Source organism: Eschrichtius robustus, chromosome 21 (assembly GCF_028021215.1).
Source record: "Eschrichtius robustus isolate mEscRob2 chromosome 21, mEscRob2.pri, whole genome shotgun sequence".
NCBI classification, from domain to species: domain Eukaryota; kingdom Metazoa; phylum Chordata; class Mammalia; order Artiodactyla; family Eschrichtiidae; genus Eschrichtius; species Eschrichtius robustus.
The window spans coordinates 26,518,064-26,545,815 of NC_090844.1; the positions used below are offsets into that span (position 1 = coordinate 26,518,064).

General features: G+C 43.0%; 1 protein-coding gene and 1 pseudogene across 3 annotated transcripts in view; one reads left to right on the forward strand and one right to left on the reverse strand.

Annotated features, from left to right (window-relative positions):
* Positions 1-25,414, reverse strand: part of FUT10 (fucosyltransferase 10) — a 103,793-nt gene extending 78,379 nt beyond the window's left edge. For all 3 annotated transcript variants that reach the window (XM_068532178.1, XM_068532177.1, XM_068532176.1), the window contains exons 1-2: positions 25,244-25,414; positions 22,380-22,674 (exon numbers count right to left, since the gene is read on the reverse strand). In XM_068532178.1, the coding sequence (XP_068388279.1) occupies positions 22,380-22,674; positions 25,244-25,324 (376 nt within the window). In that variant the 5' untranslated portion in view covers positions 25,325-25,414. The remainder of the gene's footprint in view (positions 1-22,379; positions 22,675-25,243) is intronic.
* LOC137756060 (nuclear receptor coactivator 6 pseudogene) lies at positions 17,378-19,907 on the forward strand (annotated as a pseudogene).
* Positions 25,415-27,752: the final 2,338 nt, after the last annotated feature.

A 27,752-nucleotide genomic window follows, 5' to 3' on the forward strand; every position in this document is an offset into this window, starting at 1 on the left:
CAGAGTTCCTCAAGCAATTGGGGGTATATAGTTTGGTTATGGTATAGCTCACCCTACCCTCTCCCTGCCAAAAAAAAAAAAAAAAAAAAAAAAAGCCACCATTATCTCTGAAAAGTATGGAAATATCAATACATAAAATTGACCTGCCTTTGGTCATGAAGAGAGAAGTTCTTCCTGTCAGCCTGAGTATTTAGTAGTAGTCTGGCTAGTGTAAAACAACTTTCAGCTTCTTTCTCCCAAGGAATAATGTGATATAAAAAGGAGCATGACAGCAAAGGAAACCACAAACAAGACGAAAAGACAACCCTCAGAATGGGAGAAAATATTTGCAAACGAAGCAACTGACAAAGGATTAATCTCCAAAACATACAAGCAGCTCATGCAGCTCAGTATCAAAAAAAACAAACAACCCAATCCAAAAATGGGCAGAAGATCTAAATAGACATTTCTCCAAAGAAGACATACAGATTGCCAACAAACACACGAAAGGATGCTCAACATCACTAATCATTAGAGAAATGCAAATAAAAACTACAATGAGGTATCACCTCACACCAGTTAGAATGGGCATCATCAGAAAATCTATAAACAACAAATGCTGGAGAGGGTGTGGAGAAAAGGGAACCCTCGTGCACTGTTGGTGGGAATGTAAATTGATACAGACACTCTGGAGAACAGTATGGAGGTTCCTTAAAAAACTAAAAATAGAGTTACCATACGACCCAGCAATCCCACTACTGGGCATATACCCTGAGAAAACCGTAATTCAAAAAGAGTCATGTACCACAATGTTCATTGCAGCACTGTTTACAATAGCCAGGACATGGAAGCAACCTAAGTGTCCATCAACAGATGAATGGATACAGAAGATGTGGCACATATATACGATGGAATATTACTCAGCCATAAAAAGAAATGAAACTGAGTCATTTGTAGTGAGGTGGGTGAACTTAGAGTCTGTCATACAGAGTGAAGTAAGTCAAAAAGAGAAAAACAAATACCGTATGCTGACACATACATATGCAATCTGAAAAAAAAAAGGTTCTGATGAACCTAGGGGCAGGACAGGAATAAAGACGCAGACGTAGAGAATGGACCTGAGGACACGGGGAGGGGGAAAGGTAAGCTGGGATGAAATGAGACAGTAGCACTGACATATATACACTACGAAATGTAAAATAGATAGCTAGTGGGGAGCAGCTGCATTGCACGGGGAGATCAGCTCGGTGCTATGTGACCACCTAGAGGGGTGGGATAGGCAGGGTGGGAGGGAGACACAAGAGAGAGGGGATATGGGGACATATGTATACGTATAGCTGATTCACTTTGTTATACAGCAGAAACTAACACAACATTGTAAAGCAATTATACTCCAATAAAGACGTCCAAAAAAATATAAATAAATAAATATCATGTTAAAAAAAAAGGAGCATGATGGGGTGTTACAAAGAGAAACCTTCTATAGTTAATGACAGAAGTGCATGAAGCGATTGGGGAGGAAGAGGAGACAAGGGCAAAAATCCTGGTCAGTAAATAAGGCAGATGAGGTATGACTGCAGGGGAAAAGGAGGAGAAACACTTGATCTTAACTAAAATGAAAAGAAATAATCTAGGGACTACCCTGGCGGTCCAGTGGTTAAGACTCTGCACTTCCACTGCAGGGGGCGCGGATTCCAACCCGAGTCGGGTAACTGAAATCCCGCATGCCGCGAGGCCAAAAAAAAAAAGAAAGAAAGAATCTAGTTCATATTTAAGCCTAGCAAATCTTTCCCATGTGCTGAAACTCACCACCCCTACACCACCAACACCATTACCAACCACCATTTCATATGCCGAAACTGGGACTGAGAAAATCAACTACTTGTATGAGCGCAATGGTGTCCTGGTACCAAATGTCAATTAAGACAGAGCATTGGCTAAGGGGATCAAAGTTATAGGATAAGCAAAAACCAAGCAGTCACTTGGTTGCCATGAAAAGGAAAAATGCTCATTTCTTCTTTATGCTTTCAACTCCTCTCCAGATACTGGCAACCCAACCAGGGAGTGTTTGGAAAACTGAATTTAGAGGCTGAAAGTAGGCAACTTGAGAAATTGGAGTGAGTATTCGCCTTCACTTCAAACTACGAGACAACTTAACTAGGAAGGTTGCAAGCTGCTTGATGTCAGATATGAAAATAAAAACTAGAGTTTAAAAAAAAAACAAACAAACTAGAGTTTAGTTGCCTGGAGAATAAAGAAAAAAAGGGCCACGCTAGCCGATCATGTAGCAAAGACTCGAGTCTCTGAAATTAGGAGCTTTACAGTCATTGATCAATGGGGAATTTAAAGGGATTGTTTTGCAGGAATCTATGAACGTGTGCACCGCAACAGACAGCTAAGTCAAATGACCTTGAATCCCTGGTCCCCTTCCCCAGCCAGCCTCACTCAATACTTTTACAGTTTTACAGCAACACACAGAATCCTCTCCGCCCTCCCCCAAGGATGTGCATTGTGGGTCTGTGCACCACTGGGTGGAGACAATCAAGAAAAACTTGTATCTCATCCCTCCTGGATCCATGCTTTTGCTCAGCATCAGCTCAATAATAAGAATTGATTCTAAGCAGAGGCCCCCGGTTCTGATGTTTTCAGGCATCATCAGATGCTGCACTGGTCCAATAACTAAGTGCTCCCGAGAGACTAAATTGTGCCCAGGTGGCTAAAAGAATACCCTAATTGCATAATTCCTTTGAAAGAATCATCAAAATCCACATTTTCAATTACAAAGTTTTCCAGTCTCAACATAAAACATTCTTGGAAACTTTGTCACAAGGCAGATGTCTTTAAGGGGGATTTTATTTTCCCGAAGGCATGAAGTTATAATTGGATATTCCGTCACCAAACACTAAGCATCAAATAAATCATAGGCATACAGAAGTGACAACAGGATATGAAAGCAAAGACTCATCTACAAATTCCCATGATGGAACTTAGAGATTTTATATTAAGTCATAAAATATTAGTGGTGGAAGCCACCTAAGAGATCATCTAAAAGCTGGTCCCAGTACCCCCAGCCAGACTGGCCTCAACGTGACTTCCTGGGGAGCTTGGTGAAGAGCACAGATTCCCAGACCTCATCTCCAGAGATGCTGATTTGATATGAAGCGGAAAACAAAATGCGGCATTTTCCTCTTAATTTTTCCAGGTGATTCAAGACTCTTGTTGGGGGGGTGGCGGGGAGGTGGGTGGGCATGACCCATATAAATGACACTGCAAGTGTTCCTCCTAACTTACTACTTAAATGCTAATGGCTTCATCAGTAAATGAATGAGCCTGATGAATTTGTATTTACATCTCTAGACGTTAAAGTTTTTGGTGGTGAATTACATGACTACCCTTGCACACACAGATTTTAATCACTGCTCCTCACATGCAGCTGAAATATATAGTCACCAATGATTTGGATGTCAAATATAGATGTCTGTACTCAGGAAAGTAAAACATGCAGCTGTCAATAACCTTAAGGACTAAATATTTATATACCTATGAAAGCAAAATATTCAGTGATCAATAATTTACTGACTTATTTTTTTCACCTGTCAGGAAGGAAATGAATAGCATTTTTTATCCATCACAGTTGTGGTAAGTTGGTAACACAAGGTGGAACTAAGTATCTGAGAGGCCAAGGAGTTAAATGAATATGCACAGTGATTTTTTCTCCTTGGACACCTGCATAAATGAAAATAGATACCACTAAGACATCAGGACATCAATTCTATCTCGAAATCACATCTCAAATCTACCCATTTCCCTCTCCACTACATCCCACCCTAGTCCAGAGCAACATCACTTCCACTTATTTAACAGGAACTGTGTCTTGCTTCCACTGTCACATTCCAATCCATTCTCCAAAGAGAAGCCACAGGGACCTTTTTACAGCATAAATGAGAACAGAGCAAAACAGAAGTCAGAGCATAGCACCCCTGCTTAAAACCTTCTGCTATTTCTCCATTGCCCTTAGAACACATCCAACTCTCTCACCCTGTCTTGGGGAGCCCTTTATCACCTGGCTCCTGTCTCCCATTCGAATCTCATCTCATTCTATCCTCCTTCACACCCACTCTGTACCCAGCACTGTGACCTTCGTTCTGACCCTCCATCACACCAAACTCCTTTCCACTCTCATTTGCATCTGCAGTTCCCTATACCTGAAATTAATTCCCTCCATCTTCACAGGACTGTCTCCTCCCACCTTTCAAGACTCAGCCTCAAATGTTACATCCTCAGAGAGGCCTCCCTGGTCACTCCATCTCAAATCAAAATGCTTATCCCTGCCTGGTAGCATCCTATTTACCTATTTCATAAGCTCCATGAGGGCAGAGCCTGTTGTAGACAGGCTGACAGAACCAGGTAATAGAACCACTATAACCCCAGCACCTAACACAGGGCCACACATATAATAAATGTTTCTTCCATGTCAGTTGTACTAGTGAATGAAGAACAGATCCCCAACATCAGGAACGGATACATCCTGAGACATTCTCAAACTCTCCCAAATCATGAACACCAGTAGCACATGATTTCCTCAAAAAATGGAGTTACGTGGTCTATTTCATACAGATCCAAACCTTAAGTTAGTCCAATATTCTACTCTTTAATCTATTTAAATAGCTAACTTCTGCCTGATAACCACTGTTTCTTAAAATACTTCTCTTTGTCCTCATTTCCATTATCAGCATTAGTAGTTTACTTTCTTCAAAGAGGTTATTTTTTCACTAATAAAGAAAGTGTTTAATATTTCAGGAGATTTCCAGCATACACAATATAACACAAAGCCAGTTGAGAGATGGACAGATGCTGGCTGTTCTTTTTTTTTCTTCTTCTCTTTTCTTTTTTTTTAATTTTTCTTTTATATTGGAGTATATTTGATTTACAATGTTGTGTTAGTTTCAGGTATACAGCAAAGTGATTCAATTTTACATATACATATGTCCATTCTTTTTCAGATACTTTTCCCATATAGGTTATTACAGAGTACTGAGTAGAGTTCCCTGCGCTGTACAGTAGGTCCTTGTTGATTATCTATTTTATATACAGTAGTGGCACGTGAGTCTCCAAGTACCCCCCCCCCGCAAGGTCAGGAGACGCGAATCTGTGCCCTAGAACTTACCGAGGTGGTGTGGGTCAAACTGTGAATGTAAACTCTGCAAAAAAGAAATTTTCTGCTGTACTTACTCTTTAGTTGAAGTTGTTTTAGGTTTGTTTTGTTTTTTAATTTTTAAGAGCAAGAAAACGTATTCATTAAAGCTGGTTGGTTTTATTTTGGGCGCCTGTGAGAGATGGGCACCTACGAGAGATGTGCGCCTATGTTGTCTGCTCTGAAGAACGAGCTGCCAGCTGGTCTCAGAGGATCTCTGGGTGTCTGAGAATCTGCCTAGAACTGGATGGGCGCCAGCATATCCATTGGCTCAAATGGCTGAAACTGCAGTAATGAAATCTGTCTGCTGGCTCCAGCAGGAAAGCGCCTGACTCTTGGCCCTTGTCACTTCTGTGCTTCCTTTCAGATCTTTAAGCCCAACCTGAAAAGCGCTTTCCGATTTTCAGTCACTTCTGCTCTTCCTTTGATCTTTATACTATCACGTGCTCTGGAAGACCAGAGAGGGTCAAAAAGGCTGAGTTGGAAACAAAGGGGAAGGGACTTCCCTGGTGGCGCAGTGGTTAAGAGTCCGCCTGCCAGTGCAGGGGACACGGCTTCGGGCCCTGGTCCGAGAAGATCCCACATGCCACGGAGAGACTGGGCCCGTGTGCCACAACTACTGAGCCTGTGCTCTAGAGCCCGCGAGCCACAACTACTGAGCCGGCATGTCACGACTACTGAAGCCCGCGCACCTGGAGCCCGTGCTCCGCAACAAGAGAGGCCACCGCAGTGAGAGGCCCACGCACCGCAGCGAAGAATAGCCCCCACTCGCCGCAACTGGAGAAAGCCCACGCGCAGCAACGAAGACCCAACACAGCCAAAAATAAATAAATAAATAAATTTTTAAAAAGAAAGAAACAAGGGGAAGAGACCTCCCAGTCCTGACCAGAAAACCCTTAAAACTAAACATTATGAGACTCACTACAGCCTATGTCCTTATATCAAACTAAATCTAGCAAAACTCAGCTGATTTATTATTTTAGCTGGAAAGATTGAAAATCAGATAATATTAATAGGTAATTTTTTCATGGAAGGAAATGAGTACCTTAGCTGTAAAATATTAATGTCTTTGCATAATGAACACTCTTCCTAAAATGTATCGATAAGCAAAAACACCTAGGAATTGGATAATTTATTAATAACTGTTCTTACTGTCTTTGTGCTTAACTATCTCCTAGGACAAAATGTCTCTGTTAATTCACTTTTTATTTATATCAAATTAATACCTGCATATAGCTTTAAATGCAAAACAGTTTTATCAAGACGATAACACAAGACAGCAGGGTGCTGCCCCGCTCCACTCCCTATTTCTGCATGCCAGAGGTCACCACCCCAGTTTTTTCAGGTGTTTCTTCTGTATTTGCACTTCAAAAATATCTAAATAACAGGGTTAACGTGGTATTTCTTGATTTTTTGGTTTTAGATAATACCTATTGTCTTGTTGCTATGGAAGGTGTAGATTTAATTCTCCCTTCCCCCCACATACCTGTCTTCCCTCCTCATCCATTTTTGATTCAGGGTATACCCAGTACTTTCATTATTACAGGTATAAATATTGTTTACAGCTGCACCAAACCAGTGCATTACAGTTGTTTTCTTTCTTGAAAGTTTTTGTTTTGTTTTGTTTTGATCTGATTTGGTTTCAAGTCTCTGGCCAACACTTCCCACACCTTTCAAAAGCCCTGTGAAATGCTTCTCAAGCCAATGTCCCACGTGGGCAAACTGACATATATCTGACAGATTATGAGTCTTCAACACTAGAGATCCTGAGTAAGTTTGGAGTGCGGCCCAGAGACTTGGGGGTTTGTTTGTTTGTTCATCTATGATCTTGGAATGAGCTTGGTCTGGGAACCACTCACCCACAGCAAAACAAGTAGGATCAAAAACTCTCAAGTTTTAGAAATTTAAGTGGCAGAGAATTTTGGCTCAGCTCTCCACCATTCTCGCATCACTTGCAGAAACTTTCTAGAGGTGGAAGTGAATGTGAAAGAATGACCCACACCTTCTATTGCATGAATGATCAACAAAACTATCACAACTCCTATCAAAAGGGCCAAAGTTTTAGCCAAGGTTTTGGTTTTCCCACTTTCCAACCATGGACCTTGACACCAGAACTGAGCATTTTACAGTAAGACTGATAAGCTATCATCTCCGACTGAGATGATAAAGGTTACGACACAACTGTCCCCACGTGGCCATGCTGACTTTCGGCAGCCCAGCGCCGGGCATGTGGCATCAGTGCGGAGGGTTTGGATCGGTGGGCAACCAGAGTGAACTCCCCTCCTCCTTTTCCAAGTCATAGAGGGTCCATTCATACTTTCTCAGCTCTCTTTTTGTCAGACAAATCATGAATAAACCTTGGTTCGGAGTTAGAGACAACAATAAAAAGTTTTTAATAATTAAAAAGGATAAAAGTAATAGTCAAGAGGTATTTTTTTAGGGCATAATCTGAAAGAGGCAAAGAGAGATAATTAAATAGCAATCATGATGGAAAGCAGAGTGAAGAGAGTCACTGACTTCGACTCCAGAAGGATGAATCCAAAGCCCGCAGGGGAAGGCCAATGAGCCACCTAATTTACCCATAAGCCCACAGAATGCTCAAGAATTTGACAGCATTAGGTGCAGCTTGTAAACAGAGAAAAACAAAGAGAGTTGCTCACCACCCAGTTCTAGAAGGATTAAGTCATAACCCACTGCAGTTGCTGACCGACAGAACATTCGGAGAGCAAGTTAAGGTGATAGCAGGTCGCTCTGTGCTTTGGACAAGCAGGTCCTTGGATAGTTGGATGCGTGTCTCAGGAAGAATTTCAATGCACCAGGTTCCTCCGTCTTCCCGTACATAGACAAGCACTAAACTCACTAGCTTGGGATATCCGTTCCTTGTGACTAGCAGTACTCTTTCACCAAGACGTGTGCTGGACCACGCGTACCCCCAGCCAAAACGCACGTATAACTGGCTCCCCCCTGACCTCTTTCGAGCAGTTTCCTCAGAGCTAGCTGACAGGCTGTGCCCTGGGTTACAGTCTCCAGTAAGACCCTGAATACAACTTAAACTCACAACTCTTATGTTGTGTGTTTTTCTTTAAGTCAACAATCCAAAAGTAGAGGTGAAGATGGGACTAAGCACAGAGGACTGTTCAAAAGTCAGCTTAAGGGACAGTTAAAAGCCCAGATCCCTTTATTCTGTGCAACTGAGCAACTGTCCCTTCCCCACCCTGAGAGAGTCCTGGAGGTTTCTACTCTCAGGAGTTCAAAAGAAAGGGTCTTCGGGCAGGGGGTACAGGGTCTTGTTGAGGTCAGGGGCATCACACTGAAAAAAGAATTAAGTGATAGTTTACAGACTGAGCGGTAAGAAGCTCCCAGAAGATGGCCACCCCCGTGATACCCTCCGGGTAGGGAACTGAAGGAATCCTCTCTGGGAGATGTGACCAGCCCAAGAGAAAACGCCTAAAATTACTGACATGAAGGGTAATCATACCACATAGCTGAGTTGTGAATTGCAATTATGTGAGTCATAATAACGTAAACGCTGAATAACAATCTAACTGAAATCCCCACGTTCCCTTAAGGGAAGTCAATGGATAATGCCTCAAATTACAAATTCCAAAATTGCAAAATTAGGAAGTAAGCATGTTACAATATAAGCATGTTACTAAGAAAACAGAGAGCTGAAAGAGCAGAAAGTGGTTGCTTCTAGGGACTGGAAAAGGAGGGCAGACTCTACTGTTTCTTTGAAATAAGCCTTGCACCAGAGTGTTTAATTCAACTAGGTACACAAATAAATTTGATAAAATGTAATTTAAATAAACCAGAGTTTTAATCATAGGGTCTAATGCACTCATTCAAGAAGAATGCCAGGCACAACCTGGGTAAATTATATAACATCTTAAGACCCAGTGAAGATGATAATACCAATGTTCTCATTTCCTCCCCGACTCCATGTGAGGATCAGGCCGGCTTCACCTACTGAGTCATCCATTCGACAATGTTGCCTGAAGCCTGGCTACGTGTCGGGCACTGTTCCAAGCAGTGGGGCAACAGCAGTGAACCCAACGAAGTCCCCGTTCTCCTGACTTAGATTCCAACATGGGACACAACAGGTAACTGGTCCCAAAATAGTAAGAGAACTTCGGGGGGTTAATAAGTGCTATGAAAAGAAATAAAGCCGGGCAAGGGTCCACGCCATCAGAGAGCCATGTGGGAGGGGAGCCCTATTTTGGAAAGAAGGTGAGGAAACAGGTCTCTCTGAGAAAACATCACTCCTGCAGAGACCCAGTCGGTGGGGAGGAATAACCCGGGGCAGCGCATCCCAGGTGGAGGAAGGCAAATGAAAGGTTCTGAGGCTAGAACGGGCTTTCCCTGTTTGAGGGACAGCAAGCGGCCCGGACGAGAGAGGAGTGAGCCAGGGAGACAGACTGAGGGTAAGAGACAAGACCGGGAGAGGGGCAGAGCCTGCAGAGTCGGAGGCCATGGTGAGGACCTGGAATTTTAACGAGATGGGCCGTCACTGCCAGAGTCTGAGCAGAGCTCTGAGAATGGCTTTACCTTCTGTAAAGTATTATGCGATAATTATTTGCTTAAACAAAAATAAAGTCTATTTTTTTTGCATTTTTTAAATTGAGATATAGTTGGTTTACAATATTATATTAGTTTCAGGTATACAACACAGTGATTCACAAATTTATAGATTATATTCCATTTGTAGTTATTATAAAATATTGGCTATGTTCTCTGTGCCGTACGATATAGCCTTGTAGCTTATTTATTTTAAACATAGCAGTTTGTACCTCTTATTTAAAGTAAGGGGTTTGATTACAGCAAAGATGTATATATGTAGATAGATAAATACACATTTACATCTCTATACATTTATTGTATATCATATATGATCTATCACTTAGTTATGACCTTCTTTTTCAGGTTCAACTTTGTTGCTGTCCACACAGTTCAAGTAAGTCCATTTTCTTGCCATCTCCCAAGTAAGTCTTAAGCTGGCAAAAGCAATTACCTACTATCTGCATTCAATGCACAGGGCCCACGAAAGTCAACCTCCAGAAAAAAACTACTAGTAAGAATCAACTCGCAATGGGTGAGATTGGCAGAAATTACCCCGAGAACAGTTCACAGATGTGTCACTCATGAAGTGTCAGGGACACTCAGTACAGTCAAGATGACCAGGGACAGCCGTATAAGGAAGTCTATCAAGGTTGTTACCATATCAACTGTGCTACAATCTTACCAAACTCTACTTGTTTGTTTTCTGTGCTTCTCCAACACATGGCAAAGGACCTGGCAAATTGTGACTGTGCAGAGACGTTGTATCACTGAATGTTGGGATGCAACTGACAGGACAGATATCAAGACTCAAAGTAATTGTGAGACAGAAGCCCCCACTTGCAGAATTCACAGAAGGAATGAAGGAGAGCTTGTTCTACCACTCTTGAATTCCTCAGCAAGGTCAAGAATACAGAAAGGGGTGAGAGAGAGTGGGGAATCTTGGGTCCTCCTAAAACAAAGAGCCCTAGGCGGACATAGAGAGCTCAGCAGAAAGAAGCTGGATGTGTTGCGGGTACCAGGAGCTGGGAAGCGGTCCCACGTGACTACCTGGAGCAGAGAGGCGGCTCTCTGGGAAAGGACACTGGAAAAGCCAGGGTTCCAGCAGGGAAACTCCAAATGCCATGAAAATGCCCCAGAATAGAAAAAGTATACTTTAATCATCCACCAGACCCACTCAAGGCCATCAGATCAAACCAGCTGCTGAGTTCACAGGACATAAAGCCACACGGCCAAGTAAGAAATGTCCAGTCTCCTTAACTCTCCTCCCTTTCCTCATAGCAACTCTGCCAGTCTCCAGAAAGCAGCAGATGAGGGAGGAAGAAGGAGGCAAGCAGAGTGTAGAGAGAGGAAAGACTGCACTGCAGAAGAAGGACCGCAGGCCTGCAGCGGCGTGAGAGAGGTCCAAGCTGGGGATGCAAAAATATGCAACCCTAGGCATGGCATGGGGCTGAACGCTCCATTTACTAAGTTTGAAACTGTGTTTTCAACTGAAAGTGACCATAAAATTGTCCATTCCCTGAGAGTGAGAACAAAAGCTGGGGCTCTGCCAAAGCTTCCAGTTAGAGGACGGTGAAAATTAACCCCCTGAGTGAGGTCTTAAAGGGACAGTAAGAAACATAAATAAAGAATGTGTGTTTGCAAAAATAAACTCAAAGTGGCTTAAAGACTTAAATATAAGACATGACACCGGGCTTTCCTGGTGGCACAGTGGTTAAGAATCCGCCTGCTAATGCAGGGGACACGGGTTCGAGCCCTGCTCCAGGAAGATCCCACATGCCACGGAGCAACTAAGCCCGTGCGCCGCAACTACTGAGCCTGCGCTCTGGAGCCCGCGAGCCACAATTACTGAGCCCGTGCGCCACAACTACTGAAGCCCGCGCGCCTAGAGCCCGTGCTCCGCAACAAGAGAAGCCACCGCAATGAGAAGCCCGCGCACAGCAACAAAGAGTAGCCCTTCCTCCCCGCAACTAGAGAAAGCCCGCACGCAGCAACGAAGACCCAACGCAGCCAAAAAATAAATAAAACATAAATAAATTTATTTAAAAAAAAAAAAAAAAAAAGACATGACACCATAAAACTCCTAGAAGAGAACATAGGCAAAACATTCTCTGACATAACTCGTAGCAATGTTTTCTTAGGTCAGTCTCCCAAGGCAGTAGAAATAAAAGCGAAAATAAACAAATGGGACCTAACCAAACTTATAAGCTTTTGCACAGCAAAGGAAACCATAAACAAAATGAAAAGACAACCTATGGAATGGGAGAAAATATTTGCAAATGATGTGACTGACAAGGGCTTAATTTCCAAAACATACAAACAGCTCATACAACTCAGTAACAAAAAAACAAACAACCCAATCAAAAAATGGGCAAAAGACCTAAATAGACATTTCTCCAAAGAAGACATAAAGATGGCCAACAGGCACATGAAAAGACGCTCAACTTCGCTAATTATCAGAGAAATGCAAATCAAAACTACAATGAGGTACCACCTCACACTGGTCAGAATGGCCATCATTAAAAAGTCTACAAATAATAAACGCTGGAGAGGGTGTGGGGAAAAGGGAACCCTCCTACACTGTGGGTGGGAATGTAAATTGGTGCAGTCACTGTGGAAAATAGTATGGAGGTTCCTTAAAAAACTAAAAATAGAGTTACCATATGACCCTGCAATCCCACTCCTGGGCGTATATCCAGAGAAAACTCTAATTCGAAAAGATACATGCACCCCAGTGTTCGCAGCGGCACTATTTACAATAGCCAAGACATGGAAGGAACCTGAATGTCCATCTACAGAGGAATGGAAGAGGAAGAGGTGATACATATATACAGTGGAATACTACTCAGCCATTAAATGCCATTTGCAGCAACATGGATGGATCTAGAGATCATCATACTATCGGTAAGTGAAGTAAGGTCAGAAAAAGACAAATATCATGTGATATCACTTATATGTGGAATCTGAAATATGATACAAATGAACTTATTTACAAAACAGAAACAGACTCACAGACACAGAAACAAACTTATGATTACCACAGGGGAAGGGGTTGGGGGAGGGATAAATTAGCAGTTTGAGATTAGCAGATACACACTACTATATACAAAATACATAAACAACAAGGTCCCACTGTCTAGCACAGGGAACTATATTCAGTATCCTGTAATACACCATAATGGAAAAGAATATGAAAAAGAATAGATATAAATATTTTGAAATCCGTGGATGGGGGGAGCAAGAAGCCTGCACCTGGAATGAAGGTCCGAGGGCCCCACCAATCACTCAGGATCCAGTCCCGGAGAGATGGATTGTAGTCTTCCTTTGAGGAAGACCAGTCCCACATTCTTCCTGTTTGTAACCTCCAGACTTCAACAAGGTGTGCTAATATCCACTTTCCTGAGGAAGTTAAACTTTTCAGTAGCCTACTTTTCTCTTTCTGTCCATGTACCTGTATTTACTAAAAGTTCTATTTAGAAACTCACCCAAAACAAAAGCACTTCCCGACCCTAACTACCCTCATTCTCATCAAAGGCACTCCAACCCCTCTCTCATGACAGACAGGTTTCAAGAGAACTGTTTTAAAATGCAGAGCTGTGTTTTGAAATCACTACAGTGATGGTTTCTAAGACTAAATTCTCTAACTCTAAGGACTTTTGTTTTTAAAAAAATTATTCACTTGTGACTGCTTAATTTTTGTTTCAGAGAATTGCTGATATAGCTGAAGCCTCACATTTCTCAAATGACTCAAACCAGACACAGAATTCACTGTATTTCACTGTGAAGGTCTTTTAACTATTACTTCCAGAAATGTGTTTATATTAAGTAAATGAATCATCTCTAGAAAGAAAAAAAAAGAAAGGAAGCTATAAAGGAAGCAAACAATGTCAAAAATATTCCTGGTTCTAGATAAACAACAAGGTACTACTCTATAGCACAGGGAACTATATTCAATAGCCTCTAACAAACCATAACGGAAAAGAATATGAAAAGAATATATATATAACTGAGTCACTTTGCTGTACAGAAGAAAATAACACAATGTTGTAAATCCACTATACTTCAATAAAATCTAAAAAAAAATAAATTCTGGTTCACAAAAGCCTCAAGGTCACATAATCCTTTGAGTTTCCATTTCTGTTAATTAGGTCAGCCTTTGACACCTGAATCATTTTCCTGCCTTTTCTTTTGCAATCTTGCTGTACCAGAGTCCCATTTGCAGTTGTAAGTGACCTACTTAATTAGAATATGGAACCCTCAGACAGAAAAGTGTATTGTATTCACTCTATTTCGCTCAATAGATCTTATTAAAGAACTGAATTTCTAATTGGGTTTTTTACAAACCCTACACTGTGAGCAATTCCAAAATCCAAATATTCAGGTTTTATTATAGTCAGGAGTGTACATGCAGGGAGAAGGAGCACAGGATCAGGCGTCAGTGCACCTTGGTTCTCCGTCCAACGCTGCTGCTAACCCCTGTGTAATCGTGGCACATCCTTAACCTTCCTGAGCCTCAGACTCCTCACCTCGACAAAGAGGAGGTTAGACTCCCAGCTCCTTTAGGGCTCTAAGTATCTGTGACTACTTCCTGAGTGCCTAGCATGTACAAGGCACTATGCTCGTATAGGGGAGAGGGGAAGTACAGAGATGAAGTGATGTTGCCCTGTCATCAAGAGCTTTACACTCTAATATGGAAGAGAAGATGATATAGGACAAAACCAAATGCCATAGTTTCCTTATTTATCTTCTTTATTCCTCATCATTGGCATTGTGCCCAGCATACTGTATTAACAGACGCTCAATTAAATGACATAAAAGAGATATAAAATGCCTATGGACATTTAGAGAAGAGAGGCTACATCCAATGGAGGGGAATCAGAAAGCATTCATAGGTGTTATATTTGAGTTGGTTTTTAAAAGGGCATTCAACTTTCACTTGCTCCCTAACACCATCCTCTAATTTGATGCAAAATCTTAAGCCAAAGTTCAAGATTCTCCATGCTCTGGTTCCAATATATCCTTCGATCTTAATCTCTCTCTTACATAAAATTATGCTGTAGCCAACCAATCTCCTTGCTGCAACCTCAGATATTACCCATAATTTTCTACCTCCATGCCCCCATTCATGCTGTTCTTCATACCGAAATGTCCTCCAATCCCAACATAATCCAATTCCATTATACTTCAAGGCCTACTTCAAATTTCCCCTATTTTATGAAGGAGATCTTATGAAGCCTTTCTTGATCCCTCCAATCATATGTGCTCTCTCCCTTCTCTGAAATCCCACAAGACTTGTAGACATTTCTCTTATGGTATATACACCCTTTAGCACTGCATGACAGTTAGGTAATATCTGTGTCTCAAGATTATACTATTTGACATCAAAAACTGTATTATTCCTCCACATTGCCAAACAAACGGTAGTGTTCAGTAGATTATTTTGACAGGACAAATTAAAAAAACGCTCCAGGACATAGAAATTGAATGAACAATTGGTGCTAAGTCAGGAACATCTGTGGCATATGCCTAAAATGCTGACTCTTCCAGTTTGATTTTTGAACATAAGTTTAGCTGATATAATCACAGGAGTTAAGCTTAGAAGGCAGGCCTGAGTCATTACACAGAGCCTTAAGTGGCAGGGCAATAAAAATGGCATATATTCAGTTCTCAGTGGAGTCACTGACAGTTTTGGGAGCTGGACAGTGACAAAATCTGAGCTATGAAAAGCAAACCAGAAGCATCCTGGTTGACACATCAGTCTCCTGGGATTTTGGTTGGAGGCAAGTCCATCCCTGAGAGAAGAATCGGGTCTTAAGTGTGCAGATAAAATTAAGTGCATGCTCTGCAGGTCTGTGAGTCTTAAAAAAGTCACCAAGTAAATACTGCTTTGTAGGCTTCCCAGCAACCAGATATTTGAGTGCGCATCTCAACAGAAGGAAATAGACAAACACGAAAGCAATCATCACTGAATTTCCAAACTGGTGAAAAAGCGAAGGTTCTATATTTTTCTGCAGAAGGGAGAAGGGAACAAAAAAGCACACCACACACAAAGGACAGGAAATCAAAATAGCTCTGAATTCCTCAGCAATAACACTGGAAGCTAGAATACAGTGGGAAAATGTCTTAAAAATTCAGAAAGAAAAGAATTTCCAACTTAGAATTCTATGCTGAGCCAAACCATCAGTGAAAGTAAAGGTAAAATAAGCACATGTTTGCACATACAAAGTTTCTAAAAACTTACTTTCCGTGAACCTTTCTCAGGACACACTGAAATAAAGACACAAACCGGGACTTCCCTGGTGGTCCAGTGGTTAAGACTCTGCACTTCCACTGCAGGGGGCGCGGGTTCTATCCCTGGTCAGGGAACTAAGATCCCGCATAGCCAAAAAAAAAAAAAAAAAAAAAAAAAAAAAAGACACAAACCAAGAAAGAGGAAGATAAGGCATAAGAGAAACAGAAAATCCAACACACGAGTGAAGTACAAGGAATCCCCAGACTGATGGGCAGCCAGGACAGCACCTGGGCACCAGGCAGAAAGGATGACGGCTCTAACTGGACATGTCAGGAATCTCTGGGAGACATTTCTTTAAGAATATCTGGGGGCTTCCCTGGTGGCGCAGTGGTTAAGAATCTGCCTGCCAATGCAGGGGGCACGGGTTCGAGCCCTGGTCCGGAAAGATCCTACATGTCACGGAGCAACTAAGCCCATGCACCACAACTACTGAGCCTGCGCTCTGGAGCCTGTGAGCCACGACTACTGAGCCCACAAGCCACAACTACTGAAGCCCGTGCACCTAGAGCCCATGCTCTGCAACAAGAGAAGCCACTGCAATGAGAAGCCTGTGCACCGCAACGAAGAGTAGCCCCCACTCGCCGCAACTAGAGAAAGCCCGCACGCAGCAAGGAAGGCCCAACGCGGCCAAAAATAAATAAATACAATAAATAAATTTTTAAAAAAAGAAAAGAATATCTGGTGCCACTACAGGGAAAACGATTTGTGCAGGAAAAGAAATCTTAGTATCTTAAATCGTGGCTCACTGTGACTACACGATGATGTAAAAACTGGATGCTAATCTACCTAAAATGATGATATAACTTCTGGGGAAGAATACGGGGCTGAGAAATGAGTGGGGGGAGCAGGGGTGAGGGAGGAGAGTTAAATACTCATCTTCCATAGTAAGAATCAATATGTGATGCCTAAAAGTGAAAAACCAAGAAGTCACAATCTAAGTGTGTTACTTGAAAATACAGGAGCTCTATGTGCATGTATAACACGTTAAAAAGTTTTAAATGTTTAGCCCCCAGCCTGGTCCGGCCCATCCCCCTCCCCGCTGGGTCCTCGAGGCCCAGCCTGGTCGGGCTGCTGGCGGCTGGGCGCCGACGGCCGGACAGACGGGCGCACGCGAGGACGGACGGACGGATACATGGAGGGCCGCGGGGACGCTCGGCCCGGGCCGGTGCTATGAGGCCTGCCCGGGAGGGCTGGGGCCGCACTCAGAATTTTTATTTGGCTGCTACCTTAAAATACAGGCCCTAAAAATGCCAGCTTGTTTGGACTTAGAAGATGACCTGGATAAATGATAAAAACTAAGAAAGACATTTTGGTTTTTTATTGTCCACTTGGCATATGCTTCTGGAATAATATTCACCATGGTTTTGGATGACCTTCCAAACTCAGAAGACATCTATACTCCCTTGTGTTCATCAGCAGTGGAGGACTCAGAGATGGATTTTGACTCTGGGCTAGAAGACGATGACTCAAGAAGTGATAGTATTTTGGAGGATTCCACGATCTTTGTGGCCTTCAAAGGAAATACAGATGATAAAGACTTCAAATGGAAACTGGACACAATACTGGAGAAAGTGCCCAATTTGTTACACATGGAATCCAGCAAGCTAAAGGTACAGAAGGTAGAGCCCTGGAACAGGGTGCATGTGACATTCAACATCTCCCGGGAAGCAGCGCAGCGGCTACGGACCCTGGCTCGGGGCAACAACCAGCAGCTTCGGGATCTGGGAATTCTCTCCGTTCAGACTGAAGGGGAAGGTGCTATCAACCTGGCTTTGGCTCAGAACCAAAGCCAAGATGTGAGAATGAATGGACCCATGGGAGCTGGAAATTCAGTTAAGATGGAGGCGGGATTTCCCATGGCAGGTGGTCCAGGAATGCCTAAACGCCTCCCACCTGGCTTCTCAACAGGACAGGCCAATCCGAACTTTATGCACGGTCAGGTGCCTTTGACCAGAGCAACCACCCCTGGGAATTCAGGAGCCCCTCAGCTGCAAGCAAATCAAAATGTCCAGCATGCAGGTGGTCAAGGAGCTGGTCCTCCTCAAAACCAGATGTAGGTGTCCCACGGGCCACCAAATATGATGCAGCCCAGCCCCATGGCAATTCATGGCAACATGAACAGCCAACAGACTGGTAGTTCTGGGGTTCCTCAGGTGAACCTGGGCAACATGCAAGGCCAGCCCCAGCAGGGCCCACCATCTCAGCTGATGAGCATGCACCAGCAGATCTTGCCCTCCCAGGGCCAGAAGGTCCAGCAACAAGGAACCCTGAACCCTCAGAACCCTATGATCCTTTCAAGGGCCCAGCTTATTATGCAGCAGGGTCAGATGACGGTGGATCCTCAGAGCCAAAATCTTGGGCCCTCGCCCCAGAGGATGACCCCACCCAAGCAGATGCTTCCCCAGCAGGGCCCACAAATGATGGCACCACATAACCAGATGATGGGGCCTCAGGGGCAAGTTTTGCTTCAACAGAACCCAATGATAGAGCAGATTATGACCAATCAGATGCAGGGGAATAAGCAACATTTAAAACTCAGAACCAATCTAATGTCATGTAGGGACCAGCACAGACAACGAGAAGACCAACTCCAAACGTGCAAGGAAACATGGTGCAGTTTACGGGACAGATGTCAGGACAGACGCTGCCCCAGCAAGGGCCCACGAACTACAGTCCATCTCAGGCTGTGGGGATTCAGGGGCAGGCCTTGAGGCCACCAGGGCCCAGCCCACATATGGCCCAGCAGCATGGCAATCCTGCTACTACAGCAAATAATGATGTCAGCTTGTCGCAGATGATGCCTGACGTTAGCATGCAACAAAGCAACATGGTCCCCCGCTCCGCCACCGTGCAGGCCACGCTGGGAAACAGTGTCTCGGGAAACCACTTCTCAGGCCATGGGATGCCTTTCAATGCACCTTTCAGTGGAGCACCCAATGGAAATCAGATGTCCTGTGGTCAGAATGAGGCTTCCCAGTCAGTAAGGATGTCACGCTAACAAGCCCATTGTTGGTCAACTTACTGCAGAGTGGTATCTCTGCAGGCCATTTTGGGGTAAACAATAAGCAAAATAATACCAATGCAAATAAACTGAAGAAGAAGAAACCCCCTCGGAAGAAGAAAAATAGTCAGCAGGATCTAAACACCCCAGGTACTCGCCCACCTGGTCTGGAGGAGGCTGATGAGCACCATTGCCTAGAGAACAAGGAATTAACTTGGACAACTCAGGCCCTAAACTGCCAGAAGTTTCAAAGCGGCCACCAGCCCCTTCACAGAGTTTAGTCCCAAAGGAAACTCCAGCCACAGCACTGCAGGGGTCTGTTCCCAGACCAGAACTCGAGGCAAATGCTGCCATAGTCTCTAGACAAAGCAGTGAGCCCAAAGAGATAACTGAAAAGTCCAAAACTCCAAGCCAAAGAAACTCCCGAACTGAAGAGCCAGCTGTGGCTTCTGAAAGTGTGGAAAATGGACATCGTAAGCCATCCTCTCGGCCTGCTTCAGCCTCCAGCCTGACTAAAGACATAACCAGTGGGCTTCCCTGGTGGCGCAGCGGTTGAGAATCTGCCTGCCAATGCAGGGGACACGGGTTCGAGCCCTGGTCTGGGAAGATCCCACGTGCCGCAGAGCAACTGGGCCCGTGAGCCACAACTACTGAGCCCGCGCGCCTGGAGCCTGTGCTCCGCAACAAGAGAGGCCGCGACAGTGAGAGGCCCGCGCACCGCGATGAAGAGAGGCCCCCGCTTGCCACAACTAGAGAAAGCCCTCGCGCAGAAACGAAAACCCAACACAGCCAAAAATAAATAAATAAAAAACAAATACTTAAAAAAAAAAAAAAAAAAAAAAGACATAACCAGTGCAGTGCAATCCAAGCGAAGAAAATCCAAGTAAACAAGCTGGACGATGACTTGATATTTGTAAATGTGTGTGACGTTTACAAAAAGCAATTTTGAGCTGTGACTTTTTAAAATCCATTTCTGTACAGTTATTTTAATAATGTGGTCCTTTTCCTGGTCCCTGCAACCTGTTTCATAAAGTGCAATGGGGAAAGCAGAGTTGTTGAACCCTTTTGGTGTTGCAAGATGAAGTTCAAGGTTTCTATACTGTTGCCATGTATTGAGAGGAGCTAAATGCGATTATGTTATTAGTTTTCACATTTCCTAAGCAGCCTAGAGTACAGGGTGAGCATTTTTAGATCTTCTAGTAATGTATGGTGCTGTGGAAGTACTGTGTGTGAATAGCAGTAGTGGGGCAAAAGGAATCTTCTCATTTGGAAATGTTGTAAATAATTTTATTATATAGTGTTTTGGATGTATTTGTTGTAGAAAGGGACCAGTGAATAAAGAGAATCTAAGGGTTTGTACAATGTGAAAAAAAAAGAAGTTTTAAATGTTTAAAAGACAGTGACTGTGATACAACCGCTCTGGATATTGGTCTGGAAATTCATAAATGTAAATTCATACCAAATAATTCCACTGCTAGGTATGAATCCTCATGAAATCTCACACATGTACATGGATTGTTTATTGTAGCATTTTTGGTCATAAGCAAGTTTTTTTAAAACAACCTAAATGTCCAACAACAGGAAAATGGTTAAATGAAGTCTGATGTATAAATACAACGGAATTCTATACGACAGTAAAATGGGTGAACTGGAGCTACAAGGACCCAATATTAATAAACCTCAAAAACCATGTAAGAAAAAAGTAAGTTACAGAGAGAGAAGGTTAACATATCATACTATTTACGTAATTTTTAAAACATACAAAAAAATACTATATGTTGTTTAAACACACACACACACACACACACACACACACACACACACACACCCCAACTTCAGGATCATGATTCCCTCCCGGTAGGAGGAAGGAAATGGGATGGGGTCAGTGAGGGGCTCCTAGAGGTTTTCAATTTTACTTGTAATATTTTATTTCTTAAGCTATGTAGTAAGTACGTAAGTACCCATTCCATTATCTATATATTTTTGTGTCTAACTGAAGTATGTCTAGGGGCTCCTGGTAAAATTTGGGAAATTAAACTCATACATTTAATGTTGTTTCATCTCAAAACACCACTAGACGATTATAGTCCCTTATCCAAACTCTCAGAGATTCATGTGTTTCAGAATTCAGAATTCTTTGGATTTTAGAAAAAGGTATCAGGATGCAATTCCATATGTTACATTACACCTTCAGTGGGACCTGAAATCGAGTGATGTTCAAAATAAGCATCTGACACTATTCAGAGGGTTGTTCGCCCCGCAGAAAAAATCAGCCACCAGCCTGGCGCTGGACAAACAGCCCTCACTCCTCAGACCTTCACTGATGCCCCTCTAAGAGCAGAGGAGGAAAGCAAGTGCATGGGGACACCTGCAGGCCTTTGGAGGCTCTGGACTCCACCACATCTGGATGTGTGAGTGCCTGGAATTCCCTGCCTCCTCACCTCTACCAGGCATGAGTGCCCATTGCTCTGCAGCGCTGACCAACTGTGGGGCACATACACCACCTGATTCCTGCCGAGCCCATTTTCTGCTTTATTTAAGTTGTTGTTGGGCAGATCAGTGAGGATGACTCAGCCCTACAGCCCAGTCTCAGTCCTGCCACTCCAAAGCCAGCACTACACACACACACACACACACACACACACACACACATTCATACCACACTCTAAAGCAGATGTCCTTTCACTGACTTCCTAACCTTAGTGATTAACCTTGCCTATCTTTGGTCAAGCTTGCTAATCTGTGTTCCCCCGTGCCCCTACCACTCAGCACCCAGGAGCTCCATATTTCTAACAGCTGCTGGCATCTTGCTACCTCCACCTGGCTGGGTCTGGCTGCCCTTCAATGCCAGCATGACATATAATCAGCCTCGGGAAGTGATGAATACCAACTTGCTCTTGAAAGCTGATGCTGAACAATCTTTTTATTTTTATTTCTGAGTAATGAAATCATACTGTGCTGAGCTTATGTCCAATTAAACATCTGTTATGGTAATCAAAATCTCCTGGCCATTATCACAGATGACATTCTGAATTAATATCAGCAGTATAATCAATAGCCAATTCCTAAATAACAAATTCAGTAAGCACAATACCCAACTGTGAAAAGGTGAAAAGAACTAGGTCTTCTCCCCCATAAATACCAAGTGGCCCAGCCAACCACCCCTCTGTTGGTCCAGCTCACTGATTTATTGTATTTGCTCAATGCTCAGGCCTTCCACAGAGCAAGTGCAGAGGAAATCGGGCGTGCCAAGTGCTTTCAAGGGGAGCCCACCATCGCTTCCTTGGGAGAAAGGCAGTAACTCAGTGTTGAAGTAGGATGTCAGCAAGCTAAGGGAGAAAGGCAAAAGCCCTACTTACCATAGAAGAGGAAGGCTTTGGTCCTGTGATGATGGAGGTAGGTCCGGTTGATGGTGAAGAAACAAGTGTCTGCCCCGCACTGGCCTAGCCTTCCATTTTCCCCAGTCAGTGGGGACCACCAGAGCATGATGGGGTAGCTATCAGCTGCCAATGTTTTTTTCCTATTCAGCGTCAGTCCTCCTCTCTTAAGGAATGGATGGAGATGTATAGGCTCTTCTTCCATTTGTGCATGTCCGTCTTTCAAATTAGAATTTTTAAACTTCTTCCCTTCAAATTTTCCCAGCTCAACCACTACCTAAAAGAGATGACGATTATTACCAGTGTCAGACTGTTTAATTTCCTTCTGTACATCTCCCATGCATCTTGATGATTTAGCTTCTTATCAGTTTTCTATTGCTACCATAACAAATTATCACAAACTGAGCAACTTAAAATGATGCAAATTTATTATCATACGATTCTGGAGGTCAGAAGTCTGAAATGGTCTCACTGGGCTAAAATCAAGGTGTTGGCAGGGCTATGCCATTTTTCAGGAAACGCTGGTGGGGAATTTGTTTTCTTGCTTTTCTTTTAGAGGCACCCACAGTTCTTGGCTCATGGCCCCCTTCCTCCATCTTCAAAACCAGCAACGTTGCATGTCTCTGACCCTTCTCCTGTTATCGTTATCTCTCTGTGACCACAGCCAGGAAAGAGTCTTCTCTTTTAAGGATTCATGTGATTACACTGGGCCTGCACAGATAATTCAGGGTTATCTCCTCACCTCAAGGTGTGTCCCTATAATCCCATCTATTTACAAAGTCCCTTTTGCCAAGTAAAGTAGCATATCACAGTTTCCAGGGATTAGGGTAGGGACACAGCCTCCAAAATATCTACCAACAAGGATGCTGCATTCCACTAAGCACGCAACAGATACATCTCTCCTCCATTTCATAGGCAAATACAGAATCCAGAAGTGGTTGTGTCTCTTAATGAAAGGTGTGAGAGTCAGGGTTATTATCTGGCTATTGCCGGAGATTACACTCTGGGGAAAATAAGTTATAAATTACCAATTGGTTTCCTTTTAGTACAATTAAAGGAGTCATAACATGGATTTTATATTTCTAATAATATCCACTATGGCATAGAGATGGCATAAGTAAGTTCACCCAACCTTTCCCTGCAAATATACAACCAGCAACTTGAAAGAAACACGTTTAGAAAGCCATGTTTATAACTTCAAAGACAAATTTTGCTCCACATTTCTGATCAAAGTCTACTATGTGAGGTATAAGGTCGTATCCAAATAATAGGGACTGGGACTTCCCTGGCAGTCCAGTGGTTAAGACTCCACGCTCCCAATGCAGGGGGCACGGGTTTGTTCCCTGGTCGGGGAACTAAGATCCTATACGCCGCAGGGCGTGGCCTAAAAATTTTTTTTAAATAAAAAAAAAAAAAAAAACGAATAATAGGGATTGCTTTAAGGAGAGAGATTTCTGAAGCAGAAAACTCCAGCCCCTCCACTTCAAGCAGGTCCTGGATACCCACCTCCAAGACAGACAAGCAGGGAGCCAGGGGTTTCCTCTGACCAGAATCCCAACCTGGCAGTGGAAGGTGGTGGAAGTACAGGGCAGTACTATCTGCCAAAGTCCTTTGATAAGCATAAGCTCATTGTCCTAAGCGAGGAGAAGGGAAGCCCTCCAGAATAACACGCCCAGAGAACACTTCTGTCTCCATCAGCTCCACATCTGAACTACTCACATCCACAAATAATCTTTAAAAGTCCTTTTGGATTTTGAAATGGACAGCTGGTACTTGAGTGGGTGCTAAAAATATCTCAACTCGTATTTCTACTTTTAATATCACTGTGAAGCTTTTATTTTACTTTGAAATCAGCAAATGAAGTTGACAATAACCAACTAAATGAAATAAATGGGGGGATTGAAGAAACGTTTCAGGTCACTCACCCTACGACAGACAAATTTATTAATGCAGATGTGTGTGTCCTGCAGAGCGACTAGCTTGTCCTCAGAATAGTCACTACTTCTTCAAGAATGGCATCTTTCGGGGGGCGCAGTGGTTAAGAATCCACCTTCCAATGCAGGGGACACGGGTTCGAGCCCTGGTCCGGGAAGATCCCACACGCTGCGGAGCAGCTAAGCCCGCACACCACAACTACCGAGCCCGCGTGCCGCAACTACTGAAGCCCGTGCGCCTAGAGCCCGTGCTCCACAACGAGAGAAGCCACCGCAATGAGAAGCCCGTGCACCGCAATGAAGAGTGGCCCCCACTCACCGCAACTAGAGAGAAAAGCCCGCGCACAGCAACGAAGACCCAACGCAGCCAAAATAATTAATTAATTAATTAATTAAAATTATTTTTAAAGAAAACAGAAGGGAATTTCCTGGCGGTTCAGTGGTTAGGACTCTGTGTTTTTGCTACCAAGGGCGAGGGTTCGATCCCTGGTCAGAAAACTAAGATCCTGCAAGCCACACAGCAGGGCCAAAATAAGACAACAAAACAAAACAAAACAAAAAAAGAATGGCATCTTTCAGAAGGGATCATGACTTGGAGGAAGCCATCCAATTCTGACCCAAGAAGACAGACAGAACTCTACCTTCTGCTACTCTAAAACCAGTACCCTGCAATAGTCGCAAACTGATCCCCTAACTCACTGACTTTGTTTCTACCTGACACATCCACTCACTAAACCTGACACATCCGCTCACTAAACCTCAGTTTCGTCTGTTAAAAAAGAAAGTATTTTCCTTGCTTTACATAGAAAATCCTGATCCTGAGAGATGATGCAAAAAGTAAAGTACTTGGAGAGAACGGGGGGGGCGGCAAAGGCCCAGGAATCAACACTGCACAACCCACATTCTTGGTACCTGGAGTGTGACGAGCAGAAAGACAGTAGCTGTGACGCACAGGCAAGATGCCAGAAGCTTCCTCCTCCGAATCCGCACCATGCTGCCCTGCCCTGGGTGACTGGCAGAGGGCTAGCCTGGTTACCAGGTGTTCTCGAGTCGGCCCGCAGCCCAAGACAACTTCACGTGGAGGAACCATCTGGGTGCCAATTTCCTCCACTGCCATTCCTGCTGGGACCTGGTCTCCATGAAGGACTGAGAACTGAGCTTCTGAGTGGGCCTGGCTTGGCATTGAAAGGGGACAGCATGCAGTCTTCTTAAGCGATCATCAGAGCAGCTGGAGGTTCTTTAAACCAGAAGGCATCAAAAAAAATCTGTAACAAATGAACAATATTTTAGCCATAGTGCAGAAGATTTCATAAATGAAGTCTTGCAGGGTTACCGTGTAGAAGAAACCCAAAGCTTTAAAAGTAAAAGGAGCCTTTGAGATCATTTAGACCTAATACCTCCCTCACAGATGAGAAAACCAGGACCAGAGAGATGAAGTGACTTGCCCAAGGTCAGAAAGTCCATTACAGGAGAGTGAGAGATCGACAATCAGGTCCCGAGACTAAAATGATGCTTCCACTTAACTTTCCCTGCCATCAGACTTGAATTCCAAAAGTCACTGACATGTAGTCATTTCCTTCTATCTAAGTTTCAAAAGAGCAGAGAAGTGGAGCAGAAATAACCAGGACTGTCCACCCACTCCTGTAAAAATTAGGGAAAAAACAAATTAAAGTTTCAGGCATTGATTAGAAATGGAAAATGACCAACTGACCCCAGTTCCCCCCCAAGGAAAACAACTTCAGCTACAACATGAGGAATTCAGATTACTGATTGATTTGTTTAGTCTTTTATGGCAAGTGCACTAAAGCAGTGGGTTATATGGGCAGTATGGTTCTCCGGACATCTTGAAATAAGATTTCCATCCAACTGAAATGGATGATCTTTTCCAAAAGTTTTTTAAATGCGCTAAATAGTCCCATAGAATGCCTCTTATTCCCGGGGTTCTCTGAAGTCAAATGTCTTGAGCAAATGACCCTGTGGAGTTCAGAGGAAAGCAAGGATCAACATTCCAGAGGAAGGGAGTGCTCCAAGGGCTGATCCTAAGATCTGACTGTACACCTCTCGGATACAAAATTGAAGATACAATGAGAAATATAAAAATGATGTAGAATTCTGGTTAAATGCCTTGGTCTTAAAGGTATGCTCCCCTCTCATGCATCAACTTTAATTAACTTTTAAGTCTAGGCTATTTCTTCTCCTCAGAAACAAAATAACTCTTGGTCTCAGAAACAGCCAAAAGCGCATTTTTCTGCTTTCATCCACGGAAGTCCCGCAATCCACAGCGTCTAAGAGAATGGGCTCTAGAGTCAGACTGCGAGGATTCAAATCTCAACCCCCCAGCCTCTCCTTGATTCAATTCCCAAAACGTAGATAATAAGGTGCCTAATCAGAGAGTTACTGTGAGAATTCTATGAGATAAAACTGGCAAAACACTTATTTCAGAGCCTGACACATAATAAATATCCAAGAAATGTTTGCTATCCTCATGTTTAAATATTATTATAATTTTTATCATAGCTTTAAGTGGAAAATGAAGTTGAATTCATATAAAGTATGATACTGACAGATCAACTGGTACTTCACAAGGAGGAGATACTTTGCCAAAGAAAAAGAGATCACGAATATTTGCTGAGTGACCTATTACGTCCTTTCTTAAGTACTCAGCATGCATGAGCTCATTCAGTCCTCCCAACAACTCATGAAGTAGCAATTTTTAGCCTCGTTTTTAAGGGTAAGAAAACTGAATTTGAAGGAAGTAAAGTAACTTGCCCAAAACTATAACTTTGATGAGTAATACAACCAGAAACTAGTCAGACTCTGAAGTTCACACATTCTTTTTATATTTTGTTAACACAAAGGCTATAAAATTCCCACCAGATAATACTAACACTCACAGCTTGTCTGCCTAAATCACAGAAAAAAACCTGTGTACAATAGCTCTCTGTCAGATGATGTACCAGGGAAAAAAGTATCAAAGTCCAAAAGAACTCGAAAAGCGCCTTTCCTTCTACTCAGTAGATGCTAGTAGCTATTAATCACATAAAATGGGGAGCTAGCACATTTGGGCACCAATCCTAGCTGTCATTTATATGTAATATACATTTGGACAAGTTGCTAAATCTTTCTAAGCCCCAGTTTCTTCACAGTAAAGAATAAATGTTAACTCTCATTATTTCTTTCCCTTTTATAACAGAAAGATTATCTATTTTTCATTTTATATGCAAAAGAAAATTATTATAACTACAATTAATGTAACCCAGATTAGGTAATGAAATAATATTACCACTTTAAATGGATATAAAGCTAAATCATTTTCAAAAGATTTTTCAATATATCACTCCACTTAATCTTATCCATTAACCACTTTGTAATGTAGGTACGGCCATTATTATTATTCTCGGTTCCCACAAATAAGGAAACC